At 36.4% G+C, this 24,955-nt stretch overlaps 1 protein-coding gene across 1 annotated transcript; it reads left to right on the forward strand.

The window, feature by feature from the left end:
- Window positions 1-1,981: 1,981 nt before the first annotated feature.
- slc9a6a (solute carrier family 9 member A6a) lies at window positions 1,982-23,712 on the forward strand. Its single transcript, XM_049484004.1, has 16 exons — window positions 1,982-2,419; window positions 4,404-4,603; window positions 4,981-5,058; window positions 5,721-5,797; window positions 5,883-5,995; window positions 7,329-7,434; window positions 9,694-9,840; window positions 10,665-10,765; window positions 10,874-10,962; window positions 11,505-11,618; window positions 12,730-12,841; window positions 13,834-13,987; window positions 15,272-15,302; window positions 15,403-15,485; window positions 16,207-16,312; window positions 17,748-23,712. The coding sequence occupies exons 1-16, from the start codon at window positions 2,140-2,142 to the stop codon at window positions 18,018-18,020; spliced, it is 2,064 nt and encodes a 687-aa protein (XP_049339961.1). The 5' UTR covers window positions 1,982-2,139; the 3' UTR covers window positions 18,021-23,712.
- The last annotated feature ends 1,243 nt before the right edge of the window (window positions 23,713-24,955 follow it).

Consider the following 24,955-nt stretch of genomic DNA (forward strand, 5'->3'; position numbering starts at 1 on the left):
CTCTACTACAAACACCCGTCTTTAATCTGTGGCCTTAATTTGTCTGGAGCACAAGATGAAAAAACACATGAAAGTTTCATTCAGAGCGTGCTCAGTTTCTGTCTGAATGCCAGACTCTATCACAGACCTCTCCGCTGTGGTTCCGCCAGAGCCTGTGTGGAATGAATAAACAGTGTCTGGTTAAAAAGTACCTGACCTGAATTAAGGGCCTCCTGTATTGTCCCTTCACTTCCTCTACAGAAATCCCATGTTCTGGGGGTGTTCCTTTTTATTAAAAGAGAAATTCAAAATATGTTTTTATTCCTAATAGGGCCTGGTGTGTTTTGTATTGCTGATAAAATGTTGTGGGTCCTTCAGGGGGACATCTGGCTACAAACAGGGCTGTTTAAAAAGAGTTTTATGGAATTCACAAACGTCATACAGAGAAGGAAAATATGACAGCAGTGAAAAACATATTGTCGCTGTCCAATGTAAAACACTTATCTCTAAAACAGCAACTTTACAGGAGAGAGAAAAAACCTTGTAAACTTTCAGTGGAAGTCAATGTAAAAAGAGTATATTTCAGGTCATTTTGAAGAGTTTCTATTGGTCCGTTCATTAAGAAATTTTGACACAGTGTAAGGGACAGTTTGTCTGTTCAAATTATGTAGTAAACTAAAAATTGGACATAAGTGTTTTTCATAGGACAGCGACGATATGGGAAGCAGTTTAAAAAAGTTACAAAAATATAACAAAGCAAAGTGAGGCCACCACTGTAAGAAGAAGACCTACACTTCACAGAGTTTTTCCACAACCATGTTTACAGGATTTTGTACCAAAAAGTACAAAAGTATTCAACATTTAGCAACAATCATCTCAACAAATGGGCAGTTTGGGCAGGGCACTGGGTGATGTATGGGTTTAGAGGCAGAACAGGAGAAAGAGCTGATTGGCTGAGCTACAGCAGCAGGAAGTTTAGTGTCCTTTTAAAAGGGAACTTAACAGGCTTTTTAGTATCTGCAATAAGATTTATTGCCAAACGAACCATTGTACCATAAATAAATATTCTACCAAACATCTAGCTGCAACGACTAGACTATAAAAAATTGTCGACACAGAATTTAATTGTGGACGCACCTTTAATGCGTGAAGGAGCAAAGAGAGTGTGCGGGAGAGAGAGCATTCGAAAGAAAAAAGGGGTAAGTGAGGAAGACACATATATAGTGGGTTAAACTCCTTCATTAAGATTACTAATGCTAGTTAAATTACCTGGCTAAGTGTTAGGGAAATACTGTATTCTGTCCGCTCCATTAAAAATTATGTTATAGTAACTACATATCTGTTAATATTTACATCTCAATTGAAAACATATACATATCCTAGAATCTCCTGAAAATTACATCCAGCCTGTGCAAATGTTTCCTATAATATAGTTTCTATCAAACTTTTAAAAGCTGCACAATTGGTCTAGGGCCCGAAATGTTTAGCAGTCAATGTGCAATAAAATATACATTGTGGTTAATCGACTAATAGAAAAAAAATCATCAGATTAATCATCAGATTAATAGTCATTAGTTGCAGCCATACAAACATCTACAAATTACTTTTTTTGCTTTATTTATTTACATTTGTACCTCTTGTTTTTATGTTACTTGTTGAAGACAAATGATGAAGACAACAAAACAGAGACATAATGTAAACATATATAATGAATAGTCATTATTTATGTTTACCTTATGTCTCTGTTTTGTTAATCTGATGGGTTTTTTTTATTAGTCGATTAACCACAATGTATATTTTACTGCACATTGACTGTTAAACATTTCGGGCCCTAGACCAAGTGTGTAGTACATTTTAAAAATTATATAAAAATATAAAAATTATATAAAATTTTATAATATTATATAAAATTATATTAAAATATTCTGCGCAGTGGCTGCGCATCTCGTGCGCCGCAGTAACGCGCGCTAGTAACAGTGGAGCGCTCCTCCAGCGCGGTGACGCAGAGCGAGGGGGCGGGGCGGAGCGGCTGTGAATCAGGAACAGAGCTCAGCCTTTTCTGCCGGAGCTGAAATTTCCTCCTGCGGGTTTATTATGGTTTACTGATCCTCCGCCGAACCCGCGACCCTCACACCTGCAGCTTCCGCAGGACAGGCGAGCATGGGATCCGGGGGGAAAGTGAAGGCGGCGGCCGGGGCTCGAGGGGCGCTGCTGCTGGCGCTGTTAGCCGGCCTGTGCGCGCTGTTCCGCGGCTGCGGGGCTGAGGACAGCGCGATGGAGAACATCGTGACTGAGAAGAAGGCTGAGGAGAGCCACAGACAGGACAGCGCAGACCTGCTGATCTTCATCATGCTCCTCACCCTCACCATCCTCACCATATGGCTCTTCAAACACCGCCGCTTCAGGTTCCTACACGAGACGGGCCTGGCCATGATCTACGGTAAGAGCGGCTGATGCTGCTGATTAGAGTGGGGGATGTTTACATTCAGCATCCAGGATCTAACTGAAGATACAGCTCTGGGAAAAATAAGAGTCCACTTAAAAATGATGAGTTACTTTTATTTTACCAAATTGAAAACCTCTGGAATATAATCAAGAGGAAGATGGATGACCAGAAGCTATCAAACCAAACTGAACTGCTTGAATGTTTTCATCAGGAGTGGTATAAAGTTATCCAAAAGCAGTGTGTAAGACTGGTGGAGGAGAACATGCCATGAAAAAGCATAGAAACCGTGATTAAAAAACAGGGTTATTCCACCAAATATTGATTTCTGAACTCTTAAAACGAATATGAATATGAACGTGTTTTCTTTGCATCTTTTTGGTATTTCAGCCATTTCTAATTTTCTGCAAATAAATGCTCTAAATGACAATATTTTATTTGGAATTTGGAAGAAATGTTGTCCACGGTACATTATACAATAAACAAATAACAATGTTCATTTTACTCATACCTATAAATAGAAACTGATTTAGAAACTGAAGTGGTCTCTTAATTCTTTTCACAGAGCTGTATTACTATGTTTAGTAGTGCAGTATTAGTGCTGTGTGGCACAGACAAGCTGCTTTTTTATTTTCTCATCTTATTAAAGTCTTTACTACCTCAACTCACCTGTCAGACCTCTAAGTTTTCTCTTCACTGCTGAAACCGAAGAGACTAAGTCCAATGTAAATAAGCTGAGATAAAGGCTAAAGCTATTGTCATGTGGGTCAACCAGCCCTTTTTTTGAGGGGTATAAAACAGTACTTACCACTTTCACTGGCTTCATATGTTATTTCTATAAAGAAAAGGCTTTTATTTATATGGTTTTAGAGTCCTCAGCGCTTCTGTGTCTTTTTCTAGTTATTATGATGAAAATGTGACCCTAACACCTACGCTGACAAGTATTTACCTTACAACTATAGACCCAGCTGCTGTTCACACGCCATATACTGATATTAGTGTGTTAAATAAGAGGCTGGACATGACTACAGTAATCTAGCTATCAAAGATTCTGCCGGAGAACCATCTAGAATACATCTCTGCCCTTTAGCTAGTTAGAGAAAACATGTTGCTTCTTGGTTCCTCCTTAGATTATCATCAATAATCTCTTTTACAGTAAAACAGTATAAGCTGTTGGGAAACATCAGTAAGGGCTTTTTACTAGAAGAAATTGTAGTTCCATATGTCTCTCAGATAAAAGAGAGTAAAAATTCAATGCTAACCATTATTAAATTTTATTGAGATCATGACAATTTATTGTATACAATCAGTCAATAAAGTAATTATCATGACCGGCCTGCTTGTAAATATGCATAGCTGATATCGGAAGTGAAAGTTTCTAATAGTAAAAACTCCTTCTGTGATTTGAGCAGAGTTAGGATTTGCATTGTTGGTGGCATTTTAGGCTAAAACAGTTTGCTATTGCCATTTGTGTGACTTTCTGTTGTTAAAGATTTGTAAGCTTTGAGGCTAAGGTGTTTAATACACTGTCCCAAACACTGTCACTAGCCTGTGGTGGGTTTTACGAAAGGGTGGATTTCTTAGCACTAAAATTAATCTTAAATGGTTGAGCAAACTTCATACTGAGCACTCTCTATCTTAATGTTAAGCTGGTTTATTGATAAGATGGTTTTAGGTAAACTGAGCCCAGAACAGTTAACTTGTTAAAATCACAATTGTATGGAAATGCTTTATATGTGGTGTTGATAGTCATTGCATGTCTGTTGTGAAAAATATTAAATCTTGTTTGAGAGATATTTTTGCTAGATTTCCCATTTTAGCTGGTCTCAAAAGGAGAAGAGATGAGGTTCTCATTTTGTAATTTATTAAACCAACATTAAAATTCGGTGTTGTGTAAAACCACACAGGCCACTTAATATAAAACAGAAGAAAGAAAACAAGTAGAGTATTTAATATTGACTCGTTTATTCTGTGTTATTAGGATTGCTTGTTGGGGTTGTGCTGCGCTATGGGATCCATGTACCTCGAGACATCAACAACGTCACTATGAGCTGCCACGTCAATTCCAGTCCAGCTACGTTGCTGGTCAACGTCAGTGGCAAGTTCTATGAGTATACGTTAAAGGGTGAGATCAGTGCCAATGAAATCAATGATGTTCAGGACAACGAGATGCTTCGTAAGGTAAAAGAATTACTTATATTTGAAAAAAATATATTAAAAAAGGGTTTCTCTAAAATTCTCCTTCACCTTTACTAAGTGATTTAGTACATTTCAAGTGTTATTCTGCTTTTCTTGTGGATCAGATGAGTCTAACACTGTATTTATAACCCTATGACTCGATAATGTGTATCATTTTAGTTTAGCAGCCTTCTATTCTTGTTGACATTTAATGCTGTTAGCCTTATTTTACTGCAAAGTCAAAAACTCTGATTGCTGGTGTGTCACATGTCAGAGCTGAGGTAATGCATCACATGTTTCAAACAGTTTGAAGTAATGTGTTTATATTGACCTGACTGTAGTACAGTCTTATCAGTGTGTCATATCTTATTCTCTTCTAGGTAACTTTTGACCCTGAAGTGTTCTTCAATATTCTCCTGCCTCCAATCATATTTCACGCTGGGTACAGTCTCAAACGGGTATGAACTCTTCTTTTGTTTAGACTGGGACAGCTTAGACTACGTCACACTAAGTAGCAAACTGGCCACATAATTAGATTTAAGAGAGCTTGACTTGAAGCGAGTGCATCAGATTCATGACTGTCTGAAGTATAAATACCAGAATTAAATGCTCAAGACTAGCAAAACTAGCCAGGAAATTGCCATATGTCTTTGAAATTGGAAAATAGCAATTTCCAGGCCTGAATTAGTTTTGGAAAAATAAATGTACTCAGAAAGTTTTGGTTAAACTATGAAAGTTTGGTTTACAAATCTTTCTGTTTCTGTTTATCGATGGAAAAAAAAAATCTATTTTGAGCTAACAAATACATCAGCACAGAGTTTAGTAATTCAGTAATTTAACCCTACGCAATGGACCTTTCAGGATCTGACACATATCTTATTATTAAAGATTTTAATCAGATTAATTTTAGGCCTACTATAGTAAATTTTAATTATAGTTTTAGTGATTTTTTGCTTTTATTGTCCATGTCTGCACTGATGTTTTAAATCATATTGTCATGAAAAGTTGCCTTGACGGCATGGAAAATCATAAACAAAATCATGGAAATTTATTGGCTAAAAAGTGTATGAACCCTGTTATAATCTATTAGTGAAATTCATTGTCTTTCACCTTATTTCAGAGACATTTCTTCAGGAACATGGGCTCCATCCTGGCGTATGCCTTTGTTGGAACAGTGGTGTCCTGCTTCATCATTGGGTTTGTGCACTTTTAAAACAGCCTTTCTGAATTCACCAGCATTCAGCAGCTCATTTTAAAAGGAGGATTTTTGCTGCCATTTCAGGTTACTGATGTACGGCTGTGTGACGCTGATGAAGCAGATTGGCCAAATGGATGGGGACTTCTTTTTCACTGACTGCTTGTTCTTTGGTGCCATTGTGTCAGCTACCGACCCAGGTGCGTCTTATGCTATTTTCACAAATGTAGTGAAATGAAGTTCACTAGCAATGCAATGAATATATGGCAGTGGTGGTTGGTGCGGCACCTCCTGCCAGTGAGCTACCACATTATGTGGGAGACTGGGGTTCAATTCCCGGTCTGGGTGACTGGGTGCTGCTCTACACCAATAAGAGTCCCTGGGGCAGACTCTATTGGCACTACATTGGCCTTCCTCTGTAATAAAAATAACCATTTAAGTTGCTCTTCATAAGAGTGTCAGCTTAACGCTGTAAATGAAAATTAAAATGTAAATTGATTTGGGTGAAAACAGCAAAATCATAAATGTAATAAATTATATTGAACAAGATTATGCTTTATTGTCATGTATGCTGGGAGGTTGAAAATGTTTAATTAATAGTAGTTTTGTAATTGCTTTTTCTTTAAATGAAGACTAAAATACATTTAGGGTATTTATGCAAAAAAGTGCCAAAGTTAATGGATACTTGTGAAAACGTCTTCTCTAATGTTCATTTTGTTATTTTTACAGTGTGGTAATTTACAACACATGTCCTTTCTTAAGGAATTTAGTGATGCATAGATGCTAAACTAGTTTGCATTTTAAGCTAGCTGACATGTTTTCCTCAGTTTGACAGAAGGATAACTGGCCTGTCTAAACATTAGGCAGTCGAAAAACGTATTGTAATAAACAAAAAACAAACACAACTTATGTAAAACAACACAGCTTTAGTCATATTTATTTATAATTTCAATTATAGTTCAGGGAAAAGTTGATTGTTAACCTTTGTTGTGAATTTTTAAGTTACCCTTAACTCTTTAAGTACTACTTCAAGTGTGTTAGCTTGAAGTGCGTTAGCTTGAAGTGCGTTAGGTTGAGGTGCGTTAGCTTGAGGTGCATTTGCTTGAGGTGCGTTAGCTTGAGGTGCGTTAGCTTGAGGTGCGTTAGCTTGAGGTGCGTTAGCTTGAGGTGCGTTAGCTTGAACATGCTGGGAACTAATTAGAAAATAAAAAGGCTGTGGACTGGGTAATTCATTGATAATTAATTGAAACTGACATTTAAAAAAACCCTAACTAAAGAAAAAAAATATGTTAATCATGTTTTAAAGTAACTATTCATTAATCCTAATTAAGGTAAAATGTTACATTTTTCTTAACTGTTGTTTTTAATGTCAAATTGCCAACTAGTGTAGTTGTGGAAAAGTAATGGTTATGCGTTGGGTGTAAATTAGCTGATACCTAATTGTTTTAAAGCCTGTCTGGATCAGAACAGGTAGTATGATTTCTAAATCTGATCCTTAATACTAAAGCTTGTGTTCTGAACTTTGTTTCCTAGTGACAGTCCTGGCCATCTTCAATGAGCTGCAGGTGGATTTTGACCTTTATGCTCTTCTGTTTGGGGAGAGTGTATTGAACGATGCGGTGGCTGTGGTGTTGTCCTCGTAAGTATTTTTTCTTACAGTAGTTCATGTTCCTGTTCAGCAGTGTAGAATCAAATATATTATACATTTAGACATCTTTTGGACTTCTCTTAATGGCCAGATCAGATTTAGAACATTTTTAAAAAACATTTTAAAAACATTTGTGTATTTATAGGCCAGTTCCTGCATATTCAGTAGTATGCATTAAATCATTCACCTGTTCTAGTTGTACACATTAGTGGAGCACGGTGTTTTGAGATGTTTTATAACTTGATACTAATCACAGAACGTCTGCAGTGTGGAATGTGCCTAACATTTGGTTCTTGTCCTGTTGAACCCGTGTCCTCATCTCCAGAATTCTCCCTAATCACGGGAGGCACGGTGGGGTGGGCCAGCATAGCCACGGAGGCGTGGCTCAGTGCGTAAAGGGCGGGAACCAGACGCAAAGACCGCCCCTCAATGGGTGTGCTACACAAGTAGCTTTGATTCTGAAGATCAGAGTTGTTTTGTGTGTCTGCATTGGCTGGTGAAAGCCACAGTATGCAGAGTGAATGGCTCACAGTTAGGCCTCATGCTCTCTCCTGAGGTGAATCAGCATTATTTACTACCTAAATAATCAAAAAGGATCTGTTTTCCACAGTGTGATGTGGTTTAATTTTGAATTTCATAATGAATACCATTGAAAAATGTAAATTTAAAGTAAATTATATCCAGCTGTGTTGTAGACCAGCCCTGCTGAACCAGAGCTGAACACCCATGAATTAAATAAGCTTATATATTTGGGGGGATATTGGGGCCAAACTGTGGGCATTTGCTGGCTGGGTGATGGGTGTGTGTTTTGGCTTCAGGTTTGACCCTCAGAAGTGCTTCTGTAGAAATACTCTTTACTCCAGGAACCCTTTATCTGCTGTACTCGCACCCTTATTTGTATTGTTTAAATAGGTAGAACCCCATGATTTCTGCGATATGGAGAACATGGACGGAATCTATAATTGAGACAAACGAATATAAAGAAATGAAGAAAAACTGAGTAAAAATACTTTTAATAATTTAAAACCTGTATGAATCTTATTCAGTGCTTCAGGATGCACCTGAACTGCAAATTAATTGCTAAAGTTTAACCATAACAGTGTAGAATTATTTTTATAGTAATGATTTCCCTAATTACAACGCAGAGCTGCAGTGAAAACATAAAGACTCAGCAGCCTTCACATGAACGGAGCCTGTGATTACACATACACTTCACAGATCAATTCAAAATAAAAGTCTCTAACACAAATATACAGGCCACATTCAAATATAAAAGTCACTGATACAAACGAAACAGGAACACAAAATACTTTTAAACTAAAAGCTAAAATTACTGTCTTACGTTTGTCTCCTGATTTGAAAAATTATTCAAATGTAGAAAACGCATTATCTGCTATTAAGCATTGTAAACATAAGTAAGACCAACTTTTATCAGGGTTACCAAGTTTTTTGTTGTTGCTCTAAATAGCTTTTTTCTATTATCTTTGTTTTAACTTTAGTTAATTATGTACAAAGAAAACTGAAAGGGATATTTCATATGAAATTAAAATACCAATACCAATAAAACTGATTTTCTGGGAAAAATTACATGGATTTCATAGGGCTCTAAATAAGTACTTTGTTATTGTGAAACAGGTGAAAGTTGAGTTAGAGGAACATTCAAGGGGCATTCCAGTCTAATCATCTTCAAACCTTATAAGATATATCACTGTAAAATAGTGATTCCTTGTTTTTATTCAAATTGTGAAACAGAGACTATTTGTGGTTTTGTTATTAGTTGGAGTGTTGTTTTATATAGATTATATTTAATATTAGACCCATGATACTCCACAGTGGTGACCTCGTCTACTAGATCCAGTATTTAAATCAGAATATGAATCATAATTTGCCTGATTGAAGTTTAGCTCTAGTGTAGTTTTGCATCATGAAAAACACATGCCCTGGTTTTATGATTATAGAGAACCTGTTTGCATTTGTTGTGTTAGAACACCGGGGCATGGCGTGCTCTGCTTCCTCTTTTTTCGTTTCCCCAGAAATCTGTGCTTTCCAGTGAGACAACACAAAACAAAAATATTAGAATGATTTGTGTTTGGTTCAGTTCTCCTGCTGTATTCCTGCTCCTGTTAGGACCCTGTAGTTTGGAAGTGAATTGTTTGATCTTTTTAAACTTTCTATAAACTACACTAAAATAGAGAAAATATGTGTGTTTTGTGTTTGTGTGTCCTTCTTGCTATTTTATTCTGTTACCAGGTCCATTGTTGCGTATCAGCCTGAGGGTGATAACAGTCATACCTTTGAAGCGATGGCTCTGCTGAAGTCCTTTGGCATCTTTTTGGGCGTCTTCAGTGGTTCCTTTGCTCTCGGAGTGGCGACAGGGGTCGTGACGGCCTTGATATCCTTTACTGGATTTGTTAAAGTTTTATAAAAGACTTTTAATGTACTGTACTGTGCAGATATCTTTGGTATTTTGAGTCAAACATTAATATAAAAAAGTAATGAGATGGTTATCCTGTAAAAACATATGTCTTCTTAATTTTCTTGTTGTTTTATTCCACTTACTTTTCAGCACACCAAAAATATAGCATTAAGCTACATTTTGTAGTAAAATATTGACGGTAATCTGACTTACAATATACTTATATTCATATTTAAGATCTTTAGCAGACTCTCTTTGTAGAAATACTTTTAAGCTTTCATTGTTAACTTAGAAAGTTTAGCTAGTTTCAATAGAGAAAAAAAATAATCAGATACTTCGTCTGAGGGAGGGATCTGTAACTACTGTCTGTGGAAAGTCAGCAGGTGAAGGGAGATGTAAGAACTTTCAAAATAAGAGTTTAGTGCTTTTATCACAGTTAATCTTGAACCAGCTTGTTCATGTTTTGCCATTTAGCACAAGCTAACACTAACTTGTGGTAAACACTATGCGTGTACATGACGTGGCCAGCAACAGCTTATTTGCATAAAAGTAACAGAGCCCTTAAATGGCTCATTCTAAAAGGGATTGAAACTGACAAGAATAGAGCTGGGAAGTGATTTTGTGCAAAGAACTTCATGAACGTATTTTGTAATTGTGTGAAAAGAGGTATAATATCTCACCTTTATTTTTTTTTTTTCTGGTGGTGTAAGACTTTTCCACATTTCCACTTTTCTGAAGTTTAAGTTTTAAAGGTTTCATCTTCATCCAGCAAGTGGCAAGTCTCCTTAACTCTTCCTCACGTCACCAAGTTTACCAAACTGAGGGACTTCCAGCTGTTGGAGACGGCGCTCTTCTTCCTCATGTCATGGAGCACCTTCCTGCTGGCTGAGGCCTGCGGATTCACAGGTAACATCCCAGAAAAACTGCACTTCTCTAGAACTTTCCTCTCTGCTTATCTCTGTTTGCATCATGATTTCTAGTTGTTGGCCTTGAGTGTGTGTGTTGTGTTCTCAGGTGTGGTTGCGGTTCTTTTCTGTGGGATCACTCAGGCCCATTACACATTTAACAACCTCTCCCCCGAGTCACAGGACCGAACCAAGCAGGTAAGGCTTTTTTCTTTTATGAAAGGCGTTCTATTTATGAAAAAAGCAATGGGGTGGGCGATATGGCTCTAAAATAATATCACGATATTTCAGGGTATTTTTGCGATAACGATATACTTGGCGATTTAGGAAAACTAAATTAATTCATTCATTTCAGGAATATAGTATAATAGTATAACAGTATAATCATAATGTGGGAAAATAAATAATATAGCATAAAATAATATAATGCAGCAAATAATATTGCAGAATATTTAGTGCATGCATATAAACTGCAAACTAAAACAATTATACAATAAATACACCTAAAGCTTCACAGTAAATAATAGACTACTTTTAAGACAGAACAGCCGTATTATCACAATATGGATTTTTAATATCACAATATTTCTGTGTCATGATATATTGTATACGATATAATATTGCCCACCCCTAATTGCTAATAACTAATAGACAACATATACTTGAAAATATTGATTCACCTGGAATAGATCTGAATTTTTCACAATACTCTACTCTGTCTCGCACTTTTTGTTTTTCAGTTATTTGAGCTGCTGAATTTCCTGGCTGAGAACTTCATCTTTTCCTACATGGGACTCACCCTCTTTACTTTCCAGAACCACGTCTTCAACCCCATCTTCATAGTAGGAGCATTTGTATCCTTAACATGCTGAAATTTGCAGTGGCAAGGGAGTATTGTAGTGGAATTAAATTGCTTATGAATAAAAAAAAAACAGTACATGTATTTTAAACATGTTCAGATTGTACACATTCTTTGTAGCTTGTGTTTGTAAAAGGCAAATATTTTGCAGACTTGGGTATGAAGTTTGAGATTGATAAGATACGAAAATATATAGTAGCATTCTAGACTAAGAGTAAGAGAGTAAGATCTTGTGTAGGCTCTCTGTGTCTTCCAGTACCATAAAAAAAGTATTTGTATTGCTTTTGTGGTTTGAATTACTGTCTTGTTGCATAACCCAACTGCACTTGGGCTTTAGGCCAAGATTACACTGTCTAGGCATGTTTAACTGTTATCATGTTTTAATTGTTGCATGCTGTGGTGTAGATGTAGACAGATTTTTCTGCAAGTCCTTAGATGTTTTAATGCTCATTTTGTAAGAACTGTTATATATATATATATATATATATATATATATATATATATATATATATATATATATATATATATATATATATATATATATATATATATATTGTCTATTTGGAATCTATAGCAGTCAACGTGATTTGATTCTTAGAATGTCTTCGTAAACCTTTTCTAGACTCATGTTTCAAAAAGTTTTTTATTTGTAGCTTGTTTAGACCTTCAACCTGCTTCACACTGCTGGAAATACTGTATTTAACTGATGTTTAGATTTACATGGATAGGTGTTATCAAGCCTGGGGGTCTAGAATAATTTATCTTTATTATTAACTGCATTTGGACAGCTGGTAACTCCCACAGAGTCTTCTGGTTTTGGCGAACTTTATTTAGTTTAGTATAGGATACCCTGTATTTTATACTTTTTAAAAATAATTTTAAGTCGTCCTCATTTTTTTGTTTTTTATCTTAAACATTTCCAGAGAGAGGAAAAATACATCTGCTGCTGTAGAGAGCGGTCAGCAGTGGTAGGGTTTCTCAGGAGAAATCATTTCCCCTAAAAAGGCGAGAAAGACAAATTGTGCCTCTGAATGTGTGTATATAGATTGGCACTCCTGAAATGCTCAAGTTTTTAGGCGTGGCTCCTTGACCACTTCCTCTCCCAGCTGGCCATTTTCCTGGGGCGAGCGGCTAATATCTACCCGCTCTCCTTTTTGCTGAACTTGGGCCGCAGGAACAAGATAAGCTCCAACTTCCAGCACATGATGATGTTCGCAGGTTTGTAGACTACTAGAGGCTAAAGGCTAAATAGTGTTTAAGCATGAGAGCATGAACGAATAGGGGGTAAAGTTCATACTCATTATCATTGACACCCCAAGTTTATTTCCCACCAGATTTCTCTTTTAAAGGAGAACTCCAGTGTAAAATGGACTTTTGTTGTAGTAAAACATGGTAAAAAGTACTTACCTTTGATGAGTAGCCCACCTCTGTTCTCCCAGAAATCCAGAAATTTTAACAGTTTGTCCAAACACCCTTCAGACTGGGGAACACGGGGCATAATTTGCCCCAATAAATCACTTTTTACATCGTTATCCAGCTCAAAGTAGCTCCACACCTCCTTGCTAGAATCCGAAGAGCTCCGACATTTAAAAACGAGGCATTAATAACTTTAAAAGTGCACAAGAAGCTTATTAAAAACCACTGTTTAAATCCCATAACAATAACTTCAGCTGTCATATGTCTGTCATTATCAATTCAGTAATGGCGGCGCTCAGAGCTGAAGCTAGCCTTATAGGATGTAAACCGTGGTTTTTAATAAGCTTTAAGTTATTAATGCCTTGATTTAATTGTCAGGGCTCTTCGGATTCTAGCAAGGGGGTGTGAAGCTACTTAGAGCTGGATAACGGTGGAAAAAGCAATTTATCGGGGCAAATTATGCCCCGTGTCACCCAGTCTAAAGGGTGTTTGGACAAACCATTAAAATTTCTGTATGTCTGAACACTGTGGGAGAACAGAGGTGTGCTGTTCATCAAAGATAAGTACATTTTATCATGTTCTACCTCACCAAAAGTCAATTTTACACCAGATTTCTCTTTTATGCCCAATTGTAGACTCAGTTTTTTCTATATAAAACTTTCCTATATGTCCAAATGTGTGTGGACACCACTTTTAATAATGTTGGGTGGGGAGGTGATCATCCAACATCCTGAGCTCAGTAATGCTGCTCTTCTAAATCACAACTTGTTTCTGTTTTTCTATTACTCCCCTAGGTCTCAGAGGGGCCATGACCTTTGCCCTCTCGATCAGGGACACGGCCACATATGCCCGGCAGATGATGTTTTCCACCACGCTGCTGGTGGTCTTCTTCACTGTTTGGGTCTGTGGAGGCGGCACCACTCAGATGCTCTCCTGCCAGCACATCCGGTCAGTCTGGTGCAATGTTTTCTCACTTTATCTTCAGGTTCTGGGATAAAATACACTACTGGTGAAAAAATTGAGAACATCTTGTGTTTTCTTCTGATTATTTTTGCCATTTAAGCTCTTTAGGTCCAGTGAAAAACCTGAAATGGTACAGAATCCAGTGTAAATGAGTGTAAATGATACAAAATTAGCAGTAAACTACCAGGGCTTTGAAGGAAAAAAATCTTTAAAAACTTAAAGAATGCTTATATTAAAAAATGTGTTTTGTGAAAGAAACGGGGAGGGGGTGCTTTATTTTTAAAATAAAGCCCATTTACACTTTCATCTTAGCTAGAAAAAGACACTGAAACACGGAGAACTCTGTAACTGCCTTTTCATTAGATAAATTACAGATAAATCAAGAGAGTACTGTTTCCTACACCTTCAAAAGACTCTTGAAAACTGAAGAAAACTGGTAAAGGAAGACGTCTGGCTGACCCACATGGCAGCAGCTTTAGCCTCTAGCTCAGATTAACATGATTGAACTAAGTCTCAGTTTCAGCAGTGAAGAGAAGGATTAGAGGTCTGACAGGTGAAGAACTGCAGTAATAAAGTCATTGATAAGATAAGAAAATTAAAAAAAACAGCTTGTCTGGATCATACAGCACTGATACTGGACAATTAAACAGTAGGGGTGTTGAGTTTGATGCTGAAATACCTTTTTAAAGATTGTGTTGGGTATATTTTGCTTAATTTAAATAAATTTGAATTATTAGGTTTTCGCATAATTTAATTAAATTTAATTATCTTTGAAATGTATATATTTTTGTTGTGTCTAGTTTTAGTTACTTCCAAAAAGAGAGAAATACAAAAACAAAAAACTGCGAAGTGTTCAACAGTGTTTATTAGGGGTGTAAATATTGATATAGCAAAGCAGCAGTAATATTGTTCGCTGTTTTTTTCTGGGACAATATGTCATAACAAAAGAAAATGTGTATTAGTTATTGTTCATGGCCTAGCAGTTAAAGGACCTATTTTGGTTCAGGTTAGGTTTTTAATTGCTGTATTCCTATGTATTTCTCTGCATGACTGATGTGATGCTTATTCATACACTAGGATTTTCGGGTATAAAACTACTTATTAAGAGCTACAGCTTCTAAAGGCAGCAAATGTAGAGATAATAGAGGAAATAATGAAGCAAGATTTTCTCATCACTGTTAAATATGGTTTCTCAATTCTAGTTAATGTATTAAATGCCTTTATGTCAACTTATTTGGTGTTTTTTATTATTTTATTTTGTCTTGACAGTGTTGGAGTTGACACAGACCAGGACAGCTCAGTAAGAGTGTTTTCAATAATTCACAATGACAAACAATACTGAATGCATTGTATTATTTATAGAAACACTAATGCTATTTTTGGGTGTTTTTCCCCCTCAGATTGTCCTAGATGGAACAGAAAGGAGGAGCACCAAACAAGAGAGTGCCTGGTTATTCAGGATCTGGTACAACTTTGACCACAAGTATCCTTTATGTTACTCAAATGTTCAAAAACATTCTAGTGGTACTAATTATTACAGGTGTGTGTGTGTATATATATATATATATATATATATACATATATATATATATATATATATATATATATATATATATATATATATATATATATATATATATATATATATATATATATATATGTATATATATATACTGTACCAGTCAAAATTATTGAGAAGAGTTAAATTAAGTGTTTTTTTTATTATTATTTTAAAATGTTTTGCATTTGTAAATTAATACTAAAATAATCCAAACTATAAAGTAAAGACATGGCATTTTTAGTAAACACAAAAGTGTTAAAAAAACAAGAATTTGAATAATATTTTAGATTCTTCAAAGTAGCATCTCTTGCTTAGATGGATAGCTTTGCACATCTTTGCTGGATTTTCTCAGTCAGCTTTATGAGGTAGAGTCACCTGGAATTCAGGCTTTCAGTTAACAGCTGTGCTGAACTCGTCAAGAGTTAATTACATAAATTTCTTGTCCCTTAATGTGTTTGAGAGCATCAGTTGTAAAGTAGTGAAGAGTTAGAGTTACAGGTATACAGTGAATAGTGAATATTTGAGTAATGTTCTAATCCAGATTATGGTAAGAACTAGGTATGTGGTTTAGTGCAGAAGGAATGTTTAGTGTCTGTTTGAAGCTTCATGCTGTTATAGAAGCCTTGACCCTGCTGTCTCTCAGTTACCTGAAGCCCATATTGACTCACAGTGGGCCTCCACTCACTGCCACACTGCCAGCCTGCTGTGGCCCTCTGGCCCGATGCCTCACCAGCCCACAGGCCTATGAGGTACGCTTCTCACCCAGCACTGCTGATACACATTACACTTATACTACACCCTTCTTTAAAGCAGAAAATTGTTACATTCCTGTTCAACTACATAGTCTCAGATTGAGAACAATCTCAACAGTCTCAATTTTTCATTTTAATGTTCTACAAGCAAAATATGGTATCTGAGAGAAGTTCATGTTGTGCTTTCAGATGCAGATCCACTCAGATTTCATGCATATATACATTATACAGCTCTGGAAGAAATTAAGAGAACACTTCAGTTTCTGAATCAGTTTCTCTGGTTTTGCTATTTATAGGTTTTTGTTTGAGTAAAATGAACATTGTTGTTTTATTCTATAAACTACAGACAACATTTCTCCCAAATTCCAAATAAAGTTATTCATTTGGAATATTGAGCATTTATTTGCAGAAATTGAGAAATGGTTGAATTAACAAAAAAGATGCAGAGCTTTCAGACCTCAGATAATGCAAAGAAAACAAGTTCATATTAATAAATTAAGTTTTAAGAGTTCAGAAATCAATATTTGGTGTAATAACCCTAGTTTTTAATCACAGTTTTAATGCATCTTGGCATCATGTTCTCCTCCACCAGTCTTACGCACTGCTTTTGGATAACTGTATATTCCCCGTGCAAAAATTCAAGCAGTTCAGTTTGGTTTGATGGTTTGTGATCATCCATCTTCCAGAGGTCCCCCCCCCACAATATATTTTTAGGAATACATTATGAGATGTATTGCCCAGTTCTTTTCTATGGTGAGAATGTTACAAGAAGTGATTTGTTCAGTGTTTTCATGCAGCCTAACAGGCAAAGACTGCCAGTCTGTTTTTCTGTGCAGTTCTCACATGTTGCACTTAGTAGCCGGGTTTACAATTAAACATTTTACAATGCAAAACTACAGTGTTTATTATGCATAATGTGAACAGTGTATTGATTTAGGTCAGAGATGCTGGCAGAGCATCAAGTAGCCAAGAAGCTAAGCGCTGCCACTATGATCAGGAGATCGGCGGTTCAAATCCTGTTCATGTAGCTTGCAATCGGCTGCCGGAGCCCTAAAAGAGCACAATAGGCCTTGCTCTCTCTGGGTAGGTAGATGGCGTGCTCTCCCTTTATCACTCCTAGGGTGATGTTGATCAGCACAAGACGTCTGTGAGCTGATGTATCAGAACCGAGTCGCTGTGCTTTCCTCCGAGCATGCTGTGATGCTACTCAGCAATGCCGCATTAGCAGCAGTTCAAAAAGAGGTGGTGGCTGACTTCACAGGTAACACCCTCCTGGTGTTGGTGCATTACTAGTGATAGGAGGAGCCCTAATAATTGGGTTGGGCCTTGTAAATTTTTTGGATTACTACTGATTCGTTTCAGAGTGAACTTAAGTGCAAAAACTTTTTTTTCTAAATTATGATCAGATAATCCAATTTTCCTCTCAATGCAGAACGAGGGACAGCTGAAAGACGACGATTCGGACCTCATCCTGAATGATGGAGACATCAACCTGACGTACGGTGACATCACAGTGAGCACGGACGCCACGGGCGTACGCACCAGCGGTCAGCCGGTGGGCGGAGTCAACTTTGACGAGGCTCTGGACCGAGAGCTGGCCTTCGGCGACCACGAGCTGGTGATTCGGGGCACGCGCCTGGTTCTGCCCATGGACGACTCGGAGCCGCCCCTGCCTCGGAACCCCCACCACCTCCGGCAGCTCTGAACTGCATGAACTGCAAAACAGTGAAAATCAAGAAAATTACAAAACAAAACCACATGTGACACGGCTGAGTTTAACAGCGTTCCTGTTTATGTGTCCGTCATCAACTTCTACCACCACCACCACCATCTCTCACCATCTCTCTTTCTCTCTCTCTCTTTCTTTACTATATCTCTCTCTCTCTTTCTCTGTTTCTACCTCATTCGTCTCTTTCCTTTCTCTTTTCTTTCTCTTTAAAAAAAAAAAAGGTATCCGTGCAACTTATCAGAACTGGTCAGTTCTTACCATCTTCCTCCATCTTTCTCTGTTCTGCATCTTTTTTTTCCCCCTTTTTTCACAGCTTGGCTGTTAAGCAGACCTCGCAGAGACTCTCTGCATTGTGTAGCCGTCGTTCGCTCTGCTTTCTCGCTGTTTGCGAGCTTATCGTGAGAAAAGTGCGACAGGGCAGTTTCTTGTCGTCTGTATAGCATGGTGTAAAATGGGCAGCACAGCCTGGCGTATGTGTGTGTGTGTGTGAGTGTGTGTTGACTTTTGATTGTGTTGATTTTGTGTTTCAGTTGATGGGTACGAGCTAAGCTGAGTTGGAGAGAGTTTGAGAGTCTGATCTGAGTGGGTTCGGTGGTGATGTGGTAATGTTTTGGAGATTTTTTCGCTTTCAAACTGCCATGAAACAGAAGCGTCGCTAACTGGATGGCTCTGAGTTGTGTGTTGCTGAGCAGTTACAATCAAGTGCCTGTTGAATGTAGTTTTTAATTTTCTCTCCAAGTTATACAACACTGTCTGCCGTCCACCAGGGGGAGGCCTTGTATTTTGACACTAAGCTTACCTGAGTGTGTGTTTAGGTGTTTGAGCTACAAGAGGGACATTGCAGAACTTTGGCATTCCTCTCTAGCCAATCAAAATGTCCTGCAACATCCTGCAGTCACGTCAGTCAGTCTTTGTAATCTAAGGGCCTGGATCTCACATTTAGACCTTGGACTGTGACTCTGTGGAGGTTTTACACCTTGTTATATATAAATACAGTACTTTGCAAAGGTCTAAGGCATCTGTGGAAATGACGTTAAAAATGCATGTTCTTATCTGTTATCTGGGCTGTAATTGTTTGTTTATTAGCTCAGTAAAACACTAATATTTAAATAAATAGAAAGAACATTCAAAGAAGAAAAAGTGGTGGTTTTAAATCACTGTGTTCATTAAAACATCTCCAAATCTCTCCCTTAATGGAGTCTAGTATTATTTCTGTTTCTCATCTTATCAACATGTGAGTTACAGGTAATGTTAAATCAGAGCTTAATGATGTTAATGATATCAGGTTGAGCTGCTGGTTATGAGCTATAGGAATTGAACACAAAATATTAAAGAAATTTAAATGACTTTTTACTGTATTTAGATTTATTTGCATGTGTTAAAATTGTGTTTTTTGTCTTCAGGCAAAAACATTCGTATTGCTGAGATAAAGGATTTTGGCTAATGTGCTTAGGTGCCTAAACCTTTTGCACATTACTGTATATATGTACACACACAGACACATATATATGTACTTACATATATATATTCCAGTCAGATGTTCCCAGTGAGATGTTAATTCTACAGTTTTAAAGAGGGTCATATAAAAAAGGCCAAGCTGAGGCTGTTTGTCCTGATTTGTTAAAATATCTGGATAAAAACAAACAAAAAAAACTGAGAACTGGCAGTCATAATATTCGTAACATAATATAATAATTTCTCCATGCACTCATAAACCGATGCAACGACATACGACATATGTTTAATGTTTAAAAATGTTTATGAATGTCTAACATAATCCATTTTGTCTATTAATATTTTAAACCAAACAACTAAAAACAACTAAAACAAAAATTGAAAAATTGCTTTTTTTTCCGGCGGAAATATCGTCGTATAGCAGTTTGCTTTATCTCTTAAGACTTTTTTATGTCCAAACTTTTTTGCATGATGTGTGCTGCTGTGTGGAGATGCATACAGTGTGTTTTCTCCCATGTACACTTTCTTTTTGTTTTGTTGTGGAATTTAAGTGGATTTTATATATTAAAAATTGACTTGTTGTCAGATGTTGCTGTGGAATGTTGCTGCACTGCAAAAATGCAACGCCAGTCTACCTGTAGGAGGAGAAATAGTTTAGGTATGTTTCAGTGTTATGAAAGGGCTGAGAGAGGAAAAATGTGTCTGATGTTTTAATGTTTGTGTATTTCATTGGAAGAATATTTCTAATATAAATTAGAAAAATGACACAAATTTACAGACAAAGCTGAGCATTTATCATCAGCCATCAGCAGCAGCAAGAGATATCAGGGTGCGGTGCAGTGACGAGATGAGCAACAATCCTGATGATTGTTTAAAAATCTATATAAATATATACAGTGCATATTAATAAAATATTCATAAAAGAGAGAGAGAGAAAGTTGCTGCAGTTGTATGTAATAACACTATACATAAATCTACAAATATGTATTAATATTAAAATAAATTATGCTAAACCTATTAAAACAACACTAAAATCTAAGAAAAGGAGTGAACATAGGAAACCTTTGTCGAAAAAAAAAATATTTTATTTTATTTTGCTGTTAAATAGTTTGTTTTGCGTTTGTATGACGTCTAACTAAAGTTTGCACTCTGCTGTTGGTGTGCCAGGGTAGAGTTGGTAGTAGAGTAGTGTGTGTGTGTGATTGTGTGTGTGTGTGTGTGTGTGTGGATGGGTGACCCATAATTCAGTAGGGCTGCTGTGAGTAGAGCAGCAGATGCAGATAAGACACACCCATAATTACAGTGTTGCTGTGAATGGAGGCTGCGAGTGTTCAGATCAGTCCAAAAGTGATGGGACAGTAGGACATGATAATTAGAGCATACGATGTCAGGAGCATCCAAGGCCTTCCACACAGAATTGTCTCCTGCTGTGCAGGACATTAAGGCAGGGGGCATTGTGGGATTGATTTCATGTAGGCATGCCTGTTGATAGATAACGTGACCCACAGGAAGCGGGGGTATATATTCCGATGGCTGTGAGGCGAAGAGGCTGAGTATGATCGCAGTTTTGCACTTTAGTTTTGCTTGTTCTTTGCCTTGTTCATTTGTTGTTGTACCTTTGAGTTTAAATATCTAATATTAGGCCTGTCATAATGATTATATTTATTCAAAATGTTTGGGGAAATATATTGTTCTAGAAATAATTGCATTCATACAGCAGGTGAAAGTCCTAAATCCGATTTTCTCACCAAATCAAGAATTATGTGATATGATTAAAATCTTATATTATAATATTTAGAGACATTTTGCATGTATTGCATTGTTGTGGCAAAAAGAAAGTGTGTGTGTGTATATATATATATATGTGTATATATATATATATATATATATATATATATATATATATATATATATATATATATATATACACATATATATATATATATAAATCAGCTTAGCTTGCAATCAGCTACCGGAGCCCTGAGAGAGCATAATTGGCCTTGCTTTCTCTGGATTGGCAGATGGCACTCTCTCCTCACATCACACCTAGGGTGATGTTGATCAGCACAAGGCATCTGTGAGCTGGTATATTGCAACTCGTTGCGCTTTCCTCCGAGAGCGCTGTGATGCTGTTCACTTCTACACAAAATATTGGCTTTGGTCCACATTTACCTTTAAAACCATTTTATGCCCATAATATAATGACATATTAATATTTTTAAAAGGTTTTAGAGAACAGTGGACTTTGGAATTGGGTCATTAAAAATATTAAAGTATTACATATAAAATTAATAAAACATAAGTTACGTCACATCAGCATACCAACTCATTCACTTAATATGCTTTCCTTGATAAGAAAAACATGATGGAGCGTTATTAAGGTCAACAAAAACTATGCCAATAATGTAATTATTGTGGCAGGCCTATTCACAATTGTGTTTTTTTATTATTATTATTATTTAATTGTCTGATTGTAGATGATTTTCAGATGAAGGAACAAAGTAGACCTGCTGTTACTGTAGACTGTGATCCACGTCCGATCTCATATTTGCTCTGAAAAGAATTTATCATTAAAAGGAGCTGTGGTTCGTCTCAGTGCATGATATCCTGTCACCATTAACAGCAATCTAGCAACGTCCATATGATCAATTATAGCGAGATTACATGCAGCAAAATTAGTGCAAATGTTGAGTACAGTCTTCTGATGAGCCGTACATCCACGAGTGAAGTTGTGAACTAATGTGAAACGCTAAAATGCTAAAGATTATTCTTTTTTGGTGTGTGTGTTAATTTGGTTAAAATGTAATGATCAGCTACTGAATTAAAATATTATAAAGATGATGATGATATTGATTATTCCTCTGCATGGGGGAGACTAGGGCTGCACAATATGTTCACAGTGTTCTAATTTTCTATGACATGTCTAATATTTTATTTATTAAACTGATTAAAATCTGGTGAAAATTACTTGCATTTTTGTTTTATACAGCAATTTATATATCACAGAAAAAAATAAACTACATTATCATTGTTTTTGCAATATCGTGCAGCCCTAGATGACACTATTTTAACTTGAATTTAGCTTTAATTAACAAAAATGTTTTTTTTTTTGTTTAGTTTAGCTTTGTTTTGTTTTTTAGTTTTATACTCCCCAGTTTCAATCTGAATGTCCTGACCAGTAAAGATGCTCAGATGTTATAAATGACAGACTAAAGCCTTTTTTAGACGGGATTAATTTTACCTGGAGAAGTGGAGTAATGTAACTTTACTACGGGATGTCAGCAAAATGTTTTTATTTAAACTGATTAGCAGGAAATAAGAAATCTCAGTTTAACTGGCTGAGATGGGAGTGGCTACTTGATTTATGCACTACCATCACCATCAAAAAACAAAACCCTTACTATAACCTTAATCGTATGACTGGTTATCCTAATAGAGAAGATATGTTCATGATGTGTATTTAGGCATTAGGCTATGCTACACAGTGACTTTGCTACCTAAAGATTTTTAGAGGTTTTGCACCCATGAGGCTCGTCTTCTCGATTTGTGGGTTATATGTCGTGGGATTTATATATAATGAGATTATATTATTATATGAGATTCCTTGAGTGCCTCCATACATGAGAAAAGCTGCAAAAACACTAATTTTCTATACTGTTTAATCAAATATTTACCCTCATGCTGATTTGCACAGGATTATCATAACGTTAAGTTATTATGAGTTAAAGTGATGCATGATGTGACATGGTGCGTTTAAAAAATAAAAAAAAAAACTAAAATGACTGAGAATCCCCAGTAATAATTACATTAGCCTACTTCCCCATGTAAAACTAATCTCCATCATCAAATTGGCCCACACAGACAGTGGGATAAATCTACACTCCGATCTCCAATGTTTCTGCTGTTTGTGCGGGATTACTGCAGCCAGCTTCAGCGTTTTGATCACAGACAAATGTCTGCAAGATTTGTGTAACAGTTTAACAGCATGGTAATCATTGCTTGTCCAAAGTAGCAGAAAGAGGCGGACGGACAGACGCTCCCATGCCGTGTTCGTGGTGTTCTTAACCGATATGTAGCCGAGCGCTAGACACACTTTGTGCAGCCTCTGTTCTTACGTGTTGCAGGTACTGACTGTTTACATCTGTGTAAATATTCTCATCTGTTCATGTTGCGTGCAATGGTCAATAAACTGAAGTCTGTGCTTTCGATTAAATGCATCTTGTGTTTGCTGTTTTCCTCCACTGATCTTCATTCAGGGTCAGAACACAAAGCAGGGAAGCTACCTGGCTCCAGTTCAGAAGTGATTTCATCCACAGAGGCTTATTTTCAATCAGTCAACCTTTATTTTCACTCAGGAAGAAACATTGAGGGTGACCCTCATTTACAATGTTTCCGAGCCTTTATAGCATCAAAGAGATTGAACACATTTAAGGATAATTTAGAAATAATAAGAAATAAAATAGTAAAAAAAAAAAAAAAAAGAAGTACACACTTTAAATCAACATTTAATAAAATATATATATGTAAAATAGAAAATTATAAAATACCATGAAAAAAAAAAACAAATTTGACATAAAAAGTAAAAAATGTATAAAATATAAAATAAGTAAATAGATAATAGTAAAAGTAAAGTAAAATATAAAAAATTATGTGATTAAATGAGTAATAGAACTAGAACAAAAATGAAAATACAAAACATTAAAATGAAATAAAAAAAATGAATAAAATACATAAATAAATAAAATATATATAAATAATATAAGAAAAAAGATAAACTAATAATTTTTTTTAGATAATCTGGTGCGGAAAATCAGGCCTAGTTGTATTCAGCATGGACTAAAAGCTGTAGGTCACAAATTTTGTGAAAATGAAAATTTACTGATAATCAGTGATGATTTGAAGAGCCATGTGTTAAATCAAATCCAAAGTCAGTGCAGTATTTTTCTTTGCAGTGCAGTGCATGACTAGAATAGAACTGCTAATGTAAATTCATGTCTAGAATAGCATTACTAAGGTAAATCCACATTTAGAATAGCAGTGCTGAGGTAAATGTGTTGTACCTTTTTTGTTTGCCTACAGGATATTAAAAAGTTAGTCTGCTTATTTTATTTGTACTTTTTATAGTGGTGAAAAAAGTGGCAAAATGAATGGAAAATGTTTAGTTTTGTTTGTATTCGACCAAATGTTTTTTTTATTTCAGCCATCACCTGCCACAGTAATGAGGGGCCATGATAACTCCAGTGTGATTTGGCTTCTTTCCTGAGGCAGCTGTTTTTATTTGTAAGGGATGCAGTGTTTCTGATTTACGGGTCGACTGCTTTATGTCTGTGGAGGGATTTACCTCAGTCCCAGCTGGGGAACAGCAGCCTCCTCGGAAGAGCTGACCGGACCCTGCGGCGAGCCGGACACAGTCCTTCAGTGCAGTGAGGGATCAGGTAACGGGATCCTTATATGGT

This window comes from Astyanax mexicanus, chromosome 10 (genome assembly GCF_023375975.1).
Source record: "Astyanax mexicanus isolate ESR-SI-001 chromosome 10, AstMex3_surface, whole genome shotgun sequence".
Taxonomy (NCBI): Eukaryota; Metazoa; Chordata; class Actinopteri; order Characiformes; family Acestrorhamphidae; genus Astyanax; species Astyanax mexicanus.